The following is a 16867-nucleotide window of genomic DNA, read 5'->3' on the forward strand; positions in this document are numbered from 1 at the left end:
AGAGCACTCTGATGATCAGGAACATTCTTACTCCCCTTTTGAAGACTCTGATGCGGAGGAGTCCATCCCTTCTGTATCCCCCCTGAGGATTACTCATTTGGGGAAACTTTGCATACCTTAAGGGAACACTTTCACTGGGAAGGCCAGGACTATTCAGATTCCAAGAAAAGGCTCAGGGAATTTCTCTTGTTACCTCAGCACAGGCCTCTGGCTATACCTCCTGTCTTGGACATCTTAGATGATGTTTACTCGGAGGCCTGCCTTAACCCGGACTCTCTACCTCCAGCTCCAGTTAAGCCTGACAGGTACTACAGGGTTCCTGACTCACACCAATTTCTATACAAAAGCCATGCTGCTGACCCAGAAACCATCTCACAGGGCCCCAAGGGAGTTAAGGCCTCCATTGCCAAGAATCCATTGCCTTCCGAGAGAGATTCCAGATCCTTAGAAAGGTGGGGGAAAAAGGTATATACCTCGGCTACCTTATCCATGAGGGCCTGAAACTGTCAGTTTCATATGCTAAAATACCAACAGTTTTTGTTATCACAATTGAAAAGTAAAATGTCACAACCTGAACAACCAGACTTGAAGGAGTTGCAGGATTTGATGCATAGTGCAGAACAAGTGGGTAAGCATACTGCTCTAGAGGCCTCATGTAGAGCTGCTGTTACAGGATCAGTCATACGTAGGCATGCCTGGCTCAAGGAACAAGCCTTGCCTGATCATGTCAAAGCTAAATTACAAGACGCCCCTCTTCAAAAGGATATACTATTTGGTGCTAATGCTGAGGAGGTATTAAGGAAAATGGAGGAAAAGGCTAAATCAATGCAAACTGTGAAAGAATTTCTACAGGTTCAACCCCCACGTTTTAGTAGAAATTGGCCTTCCAAAAACTGGTCCTTTCCTGCCACAGACAGACCCCAGAGAGGCAGATACAGGCGCCCGAGGGGCAGAGGACAATCCCAAGGATCGTATAGAGGCAGACAATGGCAAGCTCCTACACAAAGAGGTAGTGAGGACAACTCGCAATCTTTCAGAAAGCAAACCCAATGACTTTCCCCTTTACATGCCAACCAGGTCTCAAACGGCAGCCCCCTTAGGAGGAAAGCTGGCATTATTTTCAAAAAATTGGCATGTTGTCACAAAGGACAAATGGATCCTGGACATTATAAACAGAGGCTACAAATTCCATTTTCACACCCTTCCAAAAATGAGAGGCATGCCAAACCTGCCACACAATCAAAGGACAGAGGCACAAAGGCAAATTACAGATCTCATAAACATGAAAGCTATTCAAGAGGTACCTACGCACGAACAAGGTCAAGGTTTTTATTCCAGGCTTTTTCTGGTGCCAAGGAAGGGTAAAGATTGGAGACCTATTTTGGATCTATCCATCTTAAACACATTTCTACTCGTACCAAAATTCAAGATGCTCACTCTACAGCAACTTCTTCCCATGCTGGGCAAGGAGTCTTGGCTGGTAACATTGGACCTCAAGGAGGCATACCTGCATGTCCCAATCAGACAAAATTGCAGAAGGTACCTCAGATTTCTTGCAGGTTCAACCCATTATCAATTCTCTGCATTGCCCTTTGGCTTATCTACTGCACCCAGAGTATTCACGAAATGCCTGGCATCAGTAATTGCCTACTGCAGACTTCAAGGGATACAAATATACCCCTATTTGAACGACTGTCTGATCCAAGCGGACAGCAAGCACATTCTTCTGAAACATCTGGCTTATGTAATAATGTTATTGAACTCTCTGGGATACACAGTCAACAAAAAGAAATCAAGGCTAATACCCTCTTGGAAGATAATTTTCCTGGGTGCCAATTTGGACACAAACACCCAGATGGCCTACCTCACGCCAGAGAAGCAGGGGCAACTAATTCAATACTTCAGAACACTATCAAATTGCACCAGGCTGACTGCAAGGACAATCCTGCAGGCTCTGGGATTCATGGCATCTTGCATCTTACTAATCCCATGTGCAAAGCTGCATATGAGGAAACTACAATGGTACCTGAAAAACATATGGTCTCAACACAGCCACAGTTTGGAAACAATAATACCACTAATTCCATGTCTGCAAAAGGAATTTCTGTGGTGGGCTCAAGCATGTCAAACAAACACAGGTCTTCCATTCAGCAAGCCTCAAGCAAATCAAGTCATCACAACAGACGCCTCGGACTACACCTGGGGGGCGCACATGACAGATCGGTGCATTCAGGGCAAATGGTCCCAAAAAGAAAAGCACCTTCACATCAATCAAAAGAAATGCTAGCAGTAATAAATGCTATTATAGCTTTCAAGGACCTTCTACAACCAGGTCAACTATTGATAAGAACGGACAACACCACAGTTATGTGGTACATAAACAAACAGGGAGGAACACATTCTTACCCCCCTATGCAGACTGGCCATGTCACTTTGGAACATGGCCATGGACTTACAAATGGAACTACAAGCACAGTACTTGCCAGGCAAGGAAAACACGCTGGCAGACAACCTAAGCAGGAATATGACAGATCCAAACGAATGGAAATTGCATCCAAAAGTTTTTACAGAAATAATCCAAGAATGGGGAAGGCCAGACATAGATCTCTTTGCCTCCCACAAGAATCATCAATTGACAAAATTCTGCTCAAGGATCTTCCATCCAAAGGCCTGGAGAGTGGACGCTCTTTCTTTCAGTTGGACATCAATGACAGTTTATGCCTTCCCTCCTCTTCCTCTGCTACCCAAAGTTCTATTAAAGACCAAAGCAGACAGACCAAAGATGATTCTCATTGCTCCGGACTGGCCAAGGCAACACTGGTACCCACTCCTGAGGAGCCTGACGCTTTCCCCACCATGGACCCTGCCTCTAATGCCTCTTCTTCTGACTCAGCACAGTTTCAAAACTCTTCACAGCCAGCTAAAAACACTCAATCTAGCCGCATGATAGATTCCTTAGCATCACAACAGGCCCTACTCTCCAAGGAGGTGCAGGATGTCATTTTGGAGGCCAGAAGGCCATCAACTAGAAAAGCTTACTCCGCAAAATGGAAACGTTTTTGTGTCTGGAATGAGAAAAAGGGCCAGGATCCTGGAAAACTGAATTTACCTCAAATACTACAATATTTGGCTGAACTGCTAAGCAGTGGACTTTCTTTCTCCATCAAAATCCATGCCTCAGCCATTTCTGCAGAATACAACACTGATCCACCTTTATTCTCTCACCCTGTCTTAAGACAGTTCCTCAGAGGGGCTAAGAATTTAAGGCATCCAAGGAAACAACCAATACCTGCTTGGGATCTTAATTTCATTCTGGAAAAACTGAACTTGCCTCCCTTTGAGCCAGCTGCCTCATCAGATTTGCAAGATTTGTACTGGAAAACAGCTTTCCTTCTGGCTATCACCTCAGCTCGTAGAGTTTCAGAACTACAGGCTCTCATGGCTGTCCAGCCTTTTATCATCTTCCATCAGGACAAAGTTTCCTTACGAACCAGCCCGTCCTTTATGCCTAAAGTGGTATCCAGGGTAGCTTTAAATCAGGCCATACATTTACCTACTTTTTATCCTAATCCTCAAAACAAAGGGGAGAGATTACTACATTCCTTGGACATCCACAGACAACTGCGTTATTATTTGTACAGAACAAAGCCTTTCAGAAAATCAGAACAGCTCTTTGTGGCCTATGCGGTAGGAGCTCAAGGGAAGCCAATTTCCAAACAGACAATCTCAAAATGGATAGCCCACTGCATACGCTTTTGCTATTCCTTTCATGGCAAAACTGTTCCTACAGGCATTAGAACTCATTCCACCAGGGCCACAGCCACCTCTGCAGCCTTCCTCAGAGGAGTTCCTACCAAGGATATTTTGGAAGCAGCCACTTGGAGTTCTGTGCATACCTTCTCCAAGCACTACAACCTACCATTATACTCCAAATCTAGAGCAGGCTTTGCCACTGCAGTCTTGCAGGGCATTTTGGCTCCTCCTTGTTCCCCCTAGTGCCTACCACCCCTTTCTTAGCTTTGGGATTCTACCCATCTGTTATGACTGCAGCTGTATGCACGATGAACATAGTACAGTTTTGTACCTACCATAAATGTAGATGTTCGAGTGCTAATACAGCTGCAGTCCAGGTTTCCCTCCCTCCTTCCCCTCTTGGGACAGGCCTATAGGCTAACACATCCTCATACAACCTGATTGGGGTTTTCATTTATGATGTATTTGCTTGTAACTACTGTATTTTGATTATATTGCACTGCATTATCACACAAATTTATGTATTGCCTTCCTTCTGGGGGCACCTGATATCTGGGGCAAGAAAAACTGAAGAAAATGGCGTCGGCTGGTTCCTTTATACCCCTGTCGCATTGACGTCAGGGAAGAAGCGACGACAACCGACGCCGGACCTAGACTTTGTAATTCGGCCGACCGAGGACCCGCCTGACGGCAGGAGAACCCATCTGTTATGACTGCAGCTGTATTAGCACTCAAACATCTACATTTATGGTAGGTACAAAATTGTACTTTTTGGCTGTTAAATACCTCACTGGGAGGCCTTTCTTTTCTTTGATCTTAGCTGCTTTCAGATGCAGGTCATCCAGAAAAGGGAAATGTAATTGTGGGTGGCAGATTCCCCGTAAAGGTCATTACAGTCCTTGTTTTTTTTTTGCCTTGGTGCAAGGCACAACTATAGGGAGTGTCTGATTTGTTAGTCTTCCATTCCAAAGACCCTAAACAGCAGTTTGTCTTCTTTGTAAGTTTAAATCGAAAAGCAGCATCTTAAACTCCTTGCCTAATGCATGATGTCGGCTGAGTCTTCCTGCCCTGACATCCAGCTACAGCTGAAGACGAAGTCTGTGAAGTTTAAGTCTGAGACTTCAGCTGCCCAGCTTCTGTTGCACGTCACCACTGTGTCCGATGATCAGACCTCAGATTGTCCATTTCCACCACTTGCCCCTGCTGTTACAGCCCTATCGGAGGTTGATGTAGAATAGGCGTCTCACACACTTGCTGGCATTGATCCAATGTCTGTTGCTGAAGAGAAGCGAAAAACTAGGTTGATTATTTCAGAAACACTGGGAGATGTTCCTCAAATTCTTGTGTCAGAGGAAATACCCTGTTCTTGCTTGAAGTCTGTCAGGGCTCTGACCCTCTGAGATTTGTGCAGGTCAAAGTCCCATTTAAAAAGAAGCAGAAAGCTAAGCATTTTTCATTTCTTTTGAGGATGCTCTGGTTAAAATGGTGCAACATTTCAAATGGGAAAGTTCTAAGATGTCACAGTGGAGGTACTGTGACTTATATCAGATTAAAACTCCCAGTCCTTTTGCTGCCCCCCCCCCCCCCCCCAGCTCTGGAAGCTCTTTCGGGTACATTTACTTCTGCATCTCAGAATCATGACTCTAACATCTTGCTGCTAAGAAACATGTTGCTTTAAAGTTCCTTTAAGAACCTTTCTTCAGATTCCTCTGGTATTTCTCTTTCTGCAGACAGGCCCACTAAGTTGCTGTTTTCCCTGAAGGTTTTTCCTATAGATAAGGATAGCAGAGCCATGAATAGATATGGCAAACAGGCATATACATCCACTGCTTTAGCTTTTAGAGCCATTAATGGTCAGACAAACATGGCAAGGTATGTGTTGGTTGATCTTTCAAACCTTGGGGATGTCTTCACTGATATGTCTGATTCTGACAATAAGTTATTGGCCTTATCATTGCTTGGTTCTTCCTCCCAAGTAGCTCTAGACACTCTTATCAAGTGCAGCTGTAATGTTGCTTCTAGGGTGACTGTGTCAGCATCTGCAATTTGTAGCTATTAGTCTTAGTCCCTTCCTAAGGATGTCATGCTAAACTTTTCGATTCCTTTCTGGATAATCAGAATTTATTTGTTTCTGCTGCTGTAGATCTATTTAAGGTTTCAAAAGGCAAGGGAAAAGTGATGCAAGACTTGAAACAAAATGGTCTTTCTCCCTGTCCATATGTATCAGAGGAATTGTCATTTCAAGGCAAGTCCTTTTGTATGGAGACCGCACAAACTGCTTTAGACAGGTAAATGTCCCTCTAAGGAAGATTATCACAGAAACCTGGTTAAGATTCTAGGGGCCAGAAACTTTCCTTTCCTGACAAATCTGTCTCCCTATGACTATCTTCCCCTTGGTCCTTTGCTTTTTTTGAGGGGGGGGGGGTAGGAAGGGAATTGTATGTTCTATTGAAAGAATGGGTTCAGCTGAGACAATATTACACAACAATGTATATAAAGTGGTACAAAAATAATAGCAACAAACTGCAAATGAGCAGATTGTAACATAAAGACAAAGTATGTAAGTTAAGTGGAATAAAATTTACTATGACAAAATTCGACTCATTAATTTGGAATATTAATAGGCTGGTTGATTGTCAGTACCATATATTATTTTTTATGCAGAAATATTAGCAGGAAACACACCTGAATTATAGAGAATGTGAAGGTTTTGTACAGAAAGTTGGGAAGGAGGGTTTCTATGCTGGGAAAGGAGGGGGCAAAAGTAAGGGGTATTAATTAAAAACGGTTTAGGAATAAAGCTTGAACAAATGAAGGTCAGGCACGAACATTTTATAATGGTGAGAGGTTGTTGACAGGATGTAACAAAGTATTAGTTTAAGGGTGTGCACACTTATGCAACCAGCATATTGTATGTTTTTTATTTTTTATATTGTTTTCCCTAACAGATTTGTTTGTTTTATAATTAAATTGTACAGGTTATAGGTCACATTAAAGATGGGAAAAGTTTTGAAATGATTTACTGTGGTCTCATTTTTTATATCACAAAAACCTAGCATTTTAACAGGGGTGTGTACGCTTTTTATATCCGCTGTATATTCCATCAAAAGCAGTGAGACAATGTATAAAGAATATTATGGGATATAGAGCATCTTCTGTGTGGAGGCATACGTGAATGGGGCATGCCTTCGTTGAAGGTTGTGTGTCAGGGTGGTAACCCGGTACGTAAAAATCCACTACCAATCATTACCGGACCGGAGTTCCTAGCCGAAAGACACAAACAAATGGGATAGGTTATAGCCTTTATCAATGATGTATCGTAGCAGCAGGAGATTGGAACCCTTGGAAATAAGGAAGAGGTCTCTGGAAGGCCATGATATCACATAATACTGGCTGTGGCCAATACTTAGAAACATATGAGCAAGTATCTGGGCTTATTAATGTAATGAAACCACGAAAAAGTAAGAAAAAGTGAAGCAGAATTTGAACATTTTTCATCAAAGTGTGGTTTCTGCGCAAGATTAAATAAATATTACACATCAGAAAAATAGGTTAACATTGTCTGAACCTTGAAAACACATCTGGTGATAGTGCCAGACCTTGCACCTATACAAATTAAGTTTTGTAAGCAAGTAAAATTATATTGTGAGCCATTTAATTATTGTATTGATCAGCAGCTTTTACCTGCCCTCATGTACTACAAAAGTTAGAAGAAAAAAGAAATGAATAAAAGTGTAATAATAATGGTTTGTAGGTTAGAAAAATATAACATGGTTACTGCTACCACAGAGAGAGCACCTCCCCCCCTCCAGAACAGCATCGGGAAGCCAATAAACACTTTATTAGAATTTTAATTTTAAGGCCTACCAAAGAGTTTAAGTTGGTTTAAAGGCTTTCCAGTGTTCTTCAGGTGTGGCCGCTGAGCTCTGCTAAGCATGAGAGTAGTGCTTATCCTTTCTGAGCAGAGCTGGGATGCTTAACAACTGCATCTCTCAGTGATTTTGGCGCGTAACTCACATCATGATGGTGATCATTGAAAGGAGTTATGCCGTAATCCTAGATATACAACTAAGTAGAGAAGATTTAGTCTTTTTGCATGGAAATGTTTGCACAAATATTTGTATACCTCTACAAGCCTTGAAAAAAAATATTCTTGCAGACAAGAAGCATGTTGGAGTTACTGATGGTTCTGAAAGAGTTTCTTAGCATACATTTTGGGAATGTACAGAATTGCTTTAGTACAAAAATTACTGAATAATGTGCTAAGTCTTATATTGTAAGAGAAATTAACCATAGTGTAGGGATGTTTTTGTTGAAGTGGGTGTAAAAATAACATATACTAAAGAGGTGAAAATATTAATGCCTTTAGTATTGATAGTGGCTAAGAAAGCTATAACTATAAAATGGAAAACCAAAGGAAAAAAACATCAATAAGAGAAGTGAAACTAGTTATTACAGGGATTAAATTAAATATGGAACTAAAAACTATAAGAGGTCAGAAAAAGAACTCCTTAGAAAAAGATAGCTTATTGGATGCTATAATGGAAATGGAGCTTGATCTCAAACTGAAAACGTCATAATTAATGAAATATTTACATTGGTTAAAATAATTCAGTATACAACTTCTCCTTTATCTTTGGGGTTAGGAGTCCAGTCTACGTATGTTTTATAGATAATTCTGCCAATAGTATCCCAAGAAACTTCATGAATAAATGCTAAATGTTTTTTGGATATGCATGCATTTAAGTACAAAAAGCAATAAATAGCCAAAAACAGGCATTATTCTGGGAACAGATGTTTTGAAAATGCTCAGCAGTTAAAAACTTGTGATAGTTCCTGAAAATCCTTTTTAACAGAGTATTCTGACATAAGTCACTTACATGAACTAATTTGCTATATGAACTAGAGCAATCTTTTTTTTCTCCTAAATCAACCAATCTTGTACACATCAGAATTTAAAAAAATAGTAACCAAAGGCTCAGATTTCTTCAAAATTTCCAGTTTTTGAAACAAGTATCTCTTATACTTACTGTAATGGATTAGAAAACTTAAAATATTTATCTCAGAAGTAATAGTTATCTGTCGGGCATCAATCAGGAACAGTTACTCAGCAGCCATCTTTGGTCCCATAACTAAGCTATTTAAAGTGGTGTGGGTGAGTATGCTAAAGGTCTATACAAAAGGCCCATAGCTGAATCTGCATGCTAGAGAGAAGGTCCACCTTCTGATGTATTTAATAAACAAAGACTGATGTCTTCCAAGAAGGTTATTTTGAATAGACAGAACAGTGGTACAGTGATAAAGATCTGTCTTTCACAGTTCTAGGGTCCAGGCATCACTTAATATTAATGACTGTATGAGATGTGCAGGTTCTTCTGATATTTGCATGTTTTTATTGCAGGCCTTCTGGTTGCTTTCTCCTCAAAAAATGCCGATTGGTTCAGAATTCTAGTTGTTTCCTGTCATGGTGGTCTGGGTAATGCTTGAAAATGGTTTTGGATGAGCGCATGTAAAATGTAAATATTTTCATTTCTTATCCTTATTATTGTTTACCAAGGACAGTATACTGAGAAAAGACAAATCAGCAAAGTGACTCTTATAATTCTGTTGTTCGAAGAAGGCAGAGAGTGAACGCACAATGAGTTATTTTTTAATTCTTGCATGTTATGGTTTAATAATGCTGAACATATTTTCATCAACACCCCCCCCCCCGCTATATTTTAAGAGTGCTGAGTGTCGTGAAGTATGTTTCTAAATTAAGAATACATTGGCTGAAAAAGTACTGTGCACCGTCTTTTGCATGCATTCAGGATCTCTCGAGCTGTGTACCAAGATTTCTTGCTCATGAGATGCTGTGTACAGAGTAAATCAGATATTAACTATATGAATCTATTTCCTTTTCCAGGTCTGTCTCATTTGACGCTAAACCCAGATACAGCACATCCTAATCTCGTTGTGTCTGAAGACCGTACCAGAGTGTGGGATGGTGGTCAACGACAGTGGCTCCCAGACACACCAGAAAGGTTTGATACGTGTGGGATTGTACTTGGAGCAGAAGGCTTCATATCAGGAAGACACTACTGGGAAGTGGAGGTGGGGGAAATGTACTTTGACCTGGGTCTTGCAAAAGAATCCATCAGAAGAAAAGGGGAAATTGGTGCTTCGCCCTGGAGTGGTATTTGGATTCTAGTCCTCAGAGATGGGCAAACATATGATGCATATGACAAAGAGAACAAATTCCGCCTTTTGGAGAAGAAACTGAAGCGGATTGGACTCTATCTGGACTACGAGGGCGGGCAACTATCATTTTACAATGCTAATGACATGTCTCATATATACACCTTCACTGATACTTTTACAGAGAAATTGTACCCCTTTTTAAGTCCTAGCTGTCCTGTACACTGTGAAAATAACCATGCACCAATGAAGATTGTTCATCTGCAGATGTAGCCATCACCCAGCAATTGTGGGTGCATCTTTGTATGTACTGTTTAGTGTTCTAATGACTAACACAGAATCAAATCCATTCACTTTGTAGTGCCAAGAAGAGGGGATAGAGACATATTTGAATGCTGCAGTTGTGTTAGAAGGAGTGGGAGAGAGGGACTCCCTCTCTGCTTTTGTGACTCCCATCCCATGTTGGGTGTCACATCCTGGTGTCATTGCAAAAACCAGAGGGTTCACAGCACACCAGCACTAATAAATGAGAATGCCACAGCGATGCATCCAAAGTTCCATAATAGGCAAAAAAAATGCCACAGCGATGCATCTAAAGTTCCATAATAGGCAAAAGAATGCCACAGCGAGGCATCCAAAGTTCCATAATAGGCAAAAGAATCCCACAGCGATGCATCCAAAGTTCCATAATAGGCAAAAGTATGCCACAGCGAGGCATCCAAAGTTCCATAATAGGCAAAAGAATCCCACAGCGATGCATCCAAAGTTCCATAATAGGCAAAAGAATGCCACAGTGATGCACCCAAAGTTTCATAATAGTCAAAAAAATTAATGTCTTCCAGCTTTTAGGAAGAAAAGCACGAGAAGACCTGTGACTCAAAATGCGATTTCCCATTAGTATGATACTGTGCTTGGTGTGGTGAATACTAATAATATTGCTAATTCGGCACAAAAGCCAGAAGGCCAAAATGACAGTTTGATAAATAGAGAGGAAGTTCATCATCTGCCCTGACACCATGTTTGTTATTAATCTCATAACAATTCCATCTGATTTTCTACTTGATGTAGAGTGTATTCCTTGGTTAAAAAGTACATTTGAATGCTGAAAATAGGTCTGCATGAACTCTGTGTACTCACTCAGAGCCTTTGGTTACCTTCCTTTCAAACTGTTAATTGTTCTGTTGTTAAAAATGCTGCCTTCTCCAGATATTATTGACTGTACCTGGATGCCAGTCAAGATTTTCTAAACATAGGTTTTATGCAGTAAGTTCAAGTCATAGCTAGAGGTAAGATAAAAGAAACCACCACGAGATGTAATGGATATAACTATTCCTATTTTGAGCAGCGGACTGTGACATTAGATTTGTGGTATTTGTACTACACAAAGATGCCTGGGTACAGTCTCTATATTCTTTCCAAAAGTTTGAGGTCCACACACTTAAATACACTCACATTTCATTTCTAATGATATGCAGTGGATATAAAAAGTGTACACACCCCTGTTAAAATGCCAGGTTTTTGGAATATAAAAAATGAGACCACAATAAATCATTTCAAAACTTTTCCCACCTTTAATGTGACCTATAACCTGTACAATTCAATTGAAAAACAAACAAATCTGTTAGGGGAATAAATATAAAAAAATAAAAAACGTAATAATAAGCTGGTTGCATAAGTGTGCACACCCTTAAACTAATACTTTGTTGAAGCACCTTTTGATTTAATTACAGCATTCAGTCTTCGGTGTACACCTGCCATCAATTAAAGAGATTCTGATTAACCCCAAATGAAGTACAGCTGTCCTAGTAGGATTTTCCTGACATTTACTCAGTTGCCTGCTACAGTAAAAGCCATGGTTCATAGAGAGCTTACAAAGCATCAAAGGGATCTCATTGTTGAAAGTTATCAGTCAGGAGAAGGGTACAACATTTCCACAGCATTGGATATACCATGGAACACAGTGAAGACAGTCATCAAAAAGTGGAGGAAATATGGGACAACGGTGATGTTGCAAAGAACTGGATGTCCCTCCAAAATTGATGAAAAGACAAGACAAAAACTGGTCAGGGAGGCTGCCAAGAGACCTACACCAACACTGAAGGAGCTGCAGAATTTCTGGCAAGTATTGGTTGTTTACTACATGTGTCAGCAATCTCCCATATTCTCCATATGTCTGGGCCATGGGGTAGGGTTGCAAGACAGAAGCCTTTTCTTGCACTTTTTATATGCATTTCTTTTTGCTTTGAAAAGTCAGCCATGTTTATGAACAGTTAATATGGGTAGCTGCTTTTCTAGCATGTCTGTCATGAATTATTTACATATGCAGTAGCGGTCTCTGTGTGTACTATGACAAGATTTCATCATACTGTGCAGCAGACTTGCCTTGAGCATGTACATCAATGTAAGATGATGGTAAAGAAGTATGTATTACCATTTATTAAAAAGAAGTTTATCTGTGGGGGAATTAGAAGACCTAAACTATAACAAATGTGTTTAAAAAACATAATTTATATTACCTTCCTTTGATCAGCCAGCTTTGAGTATTCTTTATGTACGTGTATTTTCTGAACGTACATTTATAAGACTTGTGTTCCACTCTAGCAGTATATTGACTGAATAATCATCATAAAATGTCAAGGACATAACTCGGAAATATCAGTGGTTAACAAATGTCAAGTGGCCATATAAAATTTCTTCTTCTTTTGGCTTTTCCCGGTTAGGGCTCCCCACAGCGGATCACCTGTCCGCTCATGATTGGCAGTAGAGTTTGATGGTGTTGAGTTGCTAGCCCAGCGCCCAACCTTCCACGGAAGGCCACACATGCACACAGTCATGCCTAGAACCAGTTTAGAGTGTCCCGTCCACCTTACAGCATGTCTCTGGGATGTGGGAGGAAACTGGAGCACCCGGAGGAAACCCACACGACCAAATTCAGATTTGTGGTGTCATTTTCACCTCAAGGTGAATAAACATACATACAGACATTTCAGTTAGGCTTCTCCAGAATCTTCAGTGTAATGTTTAGATATTGTGTTTGTTAAAATCACTTACCTTATGCAAAAACAAAATAAATGCCAATACCAGTATGAGCAATGAAACAAGGATAATGCATTTTGCTCAGACATCATGTTTCTTCCTGAAAATGTTTAATGTCTCCTGTTACTCAGATGTTCATATATTAACAGTACTGTACACTGGCTGCGTTGCTAGACAGGGATGATGTCATCCAAATTTATTTCCATGGTTAGAAAAGAACAAAAGAATACTTTAGCACCTGTAGTTTTTTATTTATTTTTGTCCTTGCTAAGCTGGCTGTATTTTGGATATTTCAGTAGGGCTTGCCTCCACAGCCATAATGAAAAGTAAGTGTTTTTAGTACATTAATTTTGGGTATACCATTAGTATATGTTATATCTGTAAATCCCTCTGACTCTGTGGGACCCGATTCATTACAAGTGTGCGTGCATACCTTATTAGTTATACTTCTCGGTGAATTACTCTATTTATAATGCACAAATCAGAGGCAGAATATTTTTGGTTGGACTCTGGCCTTAGTGTGTATCCATTATGTGCCTGAAAATATTTTACTTTTGCAGTTCTTGCTGTATAAGATATATCATTTGTTACAAACTAGACCTCCACATTTCTGTAAATACCAAATGTTTTTTTTTTTTTTTTGCTTTTTTAAAATTTTTGAACACTGTTTTTTTAAATTGCTTTGTAAACATTTTGCTTAGACTTTAAAAAAGTTATTTGCCATGCCCTCTGCCTTCAGAGTTTGGATCTTCTTCTTTTGAGCTCTCAACTTTCATTGTGGCATCTGTTATATAATGATGTATATAACACTCCTTGTATAGAAGCTTAAGATTTAAATGTACTATATATATTTTGCACTCTTCAAAATAAAGCTGCTAAAATGTGTTGTTGCTAAAATGATTTATGTAACTGAAAACTGAATAATCCTTTATCTCTTCAGCTCAGTGAGGAAGCCGTGTAAAGAGCAGAAGGCATGCCTCTCCAGAAGATATTGTCATGTGTGTGTGTGTGTGTGTGTGTGTGTGTGTGTGTGTGTGTGTGTGTGTGTGTGTGTGTGTGTGTATGAAACAGTGCTGAAGAAATCAAGCTTGATAGGATAATTTTAATTGCAGTGCAGGATATGACCCTGGAACGATTTTCTTTAAGTAATATAGAACAATTACTTAGAAAAGTGCTTAAGGACTTTGGTTAAGATACATGAAACCTTTGCGTAAATTGTAAATAATTAATAGCAGTGTCCATGAAAAGTGTGAAGGTGCTCTGAACCTGCTGCCAGGTTACTTCATACTGCTAGTGATGTAAGCAATAACACAACAGCACAAGTCACAGAACTATTTTTGTAGAAAGTTTCAAAAAACATCATTCAGTCTGATTGCTGGGGGTGATCAGCGTGGAAACTTAATTTCTTTGGTAAGTAGTAGCACATTCTCTCACCATGAAGCACAGTATGGAACGTTTGTCACCTGAAGAAGGACTGAGGTTAACACAGAGCTATGTCAGATTCATCTGGATCCTAGCATGCTGAATTAACACAGTAAGTTTAGTTCCTTGACAAGAAAAAGAACCTAGAACTGCCACTGTTTAACTTATCTAAAGAGCGGACAGGAGGTCTTTTAATGTACAAGTAGGTGGTTTGCAGTTGTTCAGTAATTCTATTCAAAGAATTGCTTTCTCATATGTGTGTTACAGCACAGTGATGGGATCCATGTACACCACTATAAAATCTCATTTTATAGACAACAATGTAGAATTACAAAGATAACCTGCTTAGCACTGTAGAATTTACCAAAAAGGGCACATACCTAGAAAAAGACACTATCAGGAAGCCAGCCCACCCAGCCATTCATCTGTCTTATTTGTCTGTTAGTTTACTTTTGTTAAATACATAAGTGAACTGATCCAAACGCCCTTTTCAGCCATAACGGCAAAGGCAACAAAAATATGCAGCACAATATACAAAATACAGTTGTTGTTTAGAATGTATGCAGACATGTTAGTCATGTAATATCTGTCTGTCTATACACAAGGATGCATGCATCACAACTGTTTCATTTACTAGGCAGTTTTCTGAATCACATTTAGATACAGTGAGTTGCCTGGTGCCAGTGTGTGCAAAGATATTTCTTGCACAACTCACGAAATATCGCAAAGGATGGAAACTACCCCCATGCAAGACTGCTGCAGGAATGAGATGCACAATGTCCGAGTCCAAATGGAAACTAGATCACTGCAGAAGGCTCAGATGAGATCTATTGTCTAAGTGGTGTGATATCAAACTACAGGTTGAACTAAAGAGTCTAGAGATCGAGGTAGTGCATTAAGATACAGAGTGAGAGAAGCTAAAGTGATATAACTGAGACTGTGGGTCATGAAATAGGACAGATGGCATGAAATGACCATGCGAGAGGAGGAGGAGAAGCAATAAAAATGTGGCATGATGGATACAAATGGAGAGAGCACCAGTACGAGAGAGATGATCATCCGTCAGCAAGGATGTGAATACCAGGAGTTCAGGTCGCACTCAGGATGCAAATTAGAGATCACTTTAGTACTAAAGTTAAGATGACAATTATTTTAGCAGTTTTATCAGAGCTTTTAAAAGAATATTCTTACCATTAGGAGCACCAAGAGAACTGAATTTAGGTTTTGACTCCTGTGCTCACAGGGAAAACTGCACACACTTTAAGTAACATGTGATTATGACTGTTATGTCCCTGCTAAAGTCAACACCAACTAGTAAAAAGGCAACAAGCCACAAATACAAACAAAAGCCACCAAAGAGAACTCCAAGAACGACACCAGTAGTAGAAAAATATTCCAACTGTTTTATTAAGCACTTTTCATCCCACACAGTTGTGGGACTTCTTCAGATAAAATCAGAATACAACGTTTATATTAAAACCAATAGTAAATCATGTTCTCACAACAACCAGTAAAAACCCTTTCACTTCCACTAGGTTAAACCCATAATACCCCCTAACAAAATTCTAAATATTTACCTATAGCTTTCTGTTAAAGCCAAACATACACAAACAATACATTACTAAAAGCACACTTACTTGCTAGTTTATCTCAATCCATAACAAATAAAAAATACATGAAAAATATAGAGATTATAAACATTACTATAAGAGAAAGCATAGTGGTGTACTCCCTATCTCAGCAAGCTTTTTAATTTTAAAACACAAAATATGGAATTAACTTCATTTAAACCTGGATAGTGACAAGCAATGGTATGAAGCTGCTAAAGGAGTTCCAATCTCTCTAAGAGAAGTGAATTCAGGGCCCCCTCTCCCATCAGATAATACACAATCTATTGTTCTGAACTTAAATTTATGATCTGTAAATTCTCTAATATGTCTAGCCAGGGCATTTTCTTGCTTGAGCCTACTAATTTGATATAAATGTTTGTAGACATGCTCCCTGAGTTTTTCATTATCGTTTTTCCCGATATAGAATGTGGGGAATTGCTGGCACTGTGCTAATATACCACAAACTTGGATTGGCAATTAAGTTTGAAATGGGTGCATTATTTTCACCCTCTATTCACTAAATTCTGCCCTGTATCCATATATTTGCAGTAGTGGCACATGTTACATTTAAACATTCCTTTCCTGGTAAAACAAACTGGATTATTTCGCTCCAATATACTTTTTAAATTCTGGCCTCATTTGAAAAAGCGATTCCTGGCATCGACAGTGGTTTATTAGACTCATTTGAAAACTACTTGAGGTGACTCTTGGAGCTTCTGTCTAACTATTATATCATTCCTTATTAGCTCCCAGTTTTTATTAATGATTGAATACATTTTAGAGGCATGAATGCTGTACTGGGTAATCAGACTACATGAACTGTTACGAAAACAAAATTGCCACTGACTCTAAAGACAACCACTAAGCAT

General features: G+C 39.6%; 1 protein-coding gene across 1 annotated transcript in view; it reads left to right on the forward strand.

Annotated features, from left to right (window-relative positions):
* The window catches only part of TRIM72 (tripartite motif containing 72), a 329875-nt gene that overhangs the window by 174736 nt on the left and 138272 nt on the right, over window positions 1-16867 (forward strand). Inside the window, exon 6 of the mRNA XM_044086926.1 lies at window positions 9659-10199. Coding sequence (XP_043942861.1) covers window positions 9659-10199 — 541 coding nt within the window. The remainder of the gene's footprint in view (window positions 1-9658; window positions 10200-16867) is intronic.

Source organism: Protopterus annectens, chromosome 10.part0 (assembly GCF_019279795.1).
Source record: "Protopterus annectens isolate FY-2018-M chromosome 10.part0, PAN1.0, whole genome shotgun sequence".
Classification (NCBI taxonomy): domain Eukaryota; kingdom Metazoa; phylum Chordata; order Ceratodontiformes; family Protopteridae; genus Protopterus; species Protopterus annectens.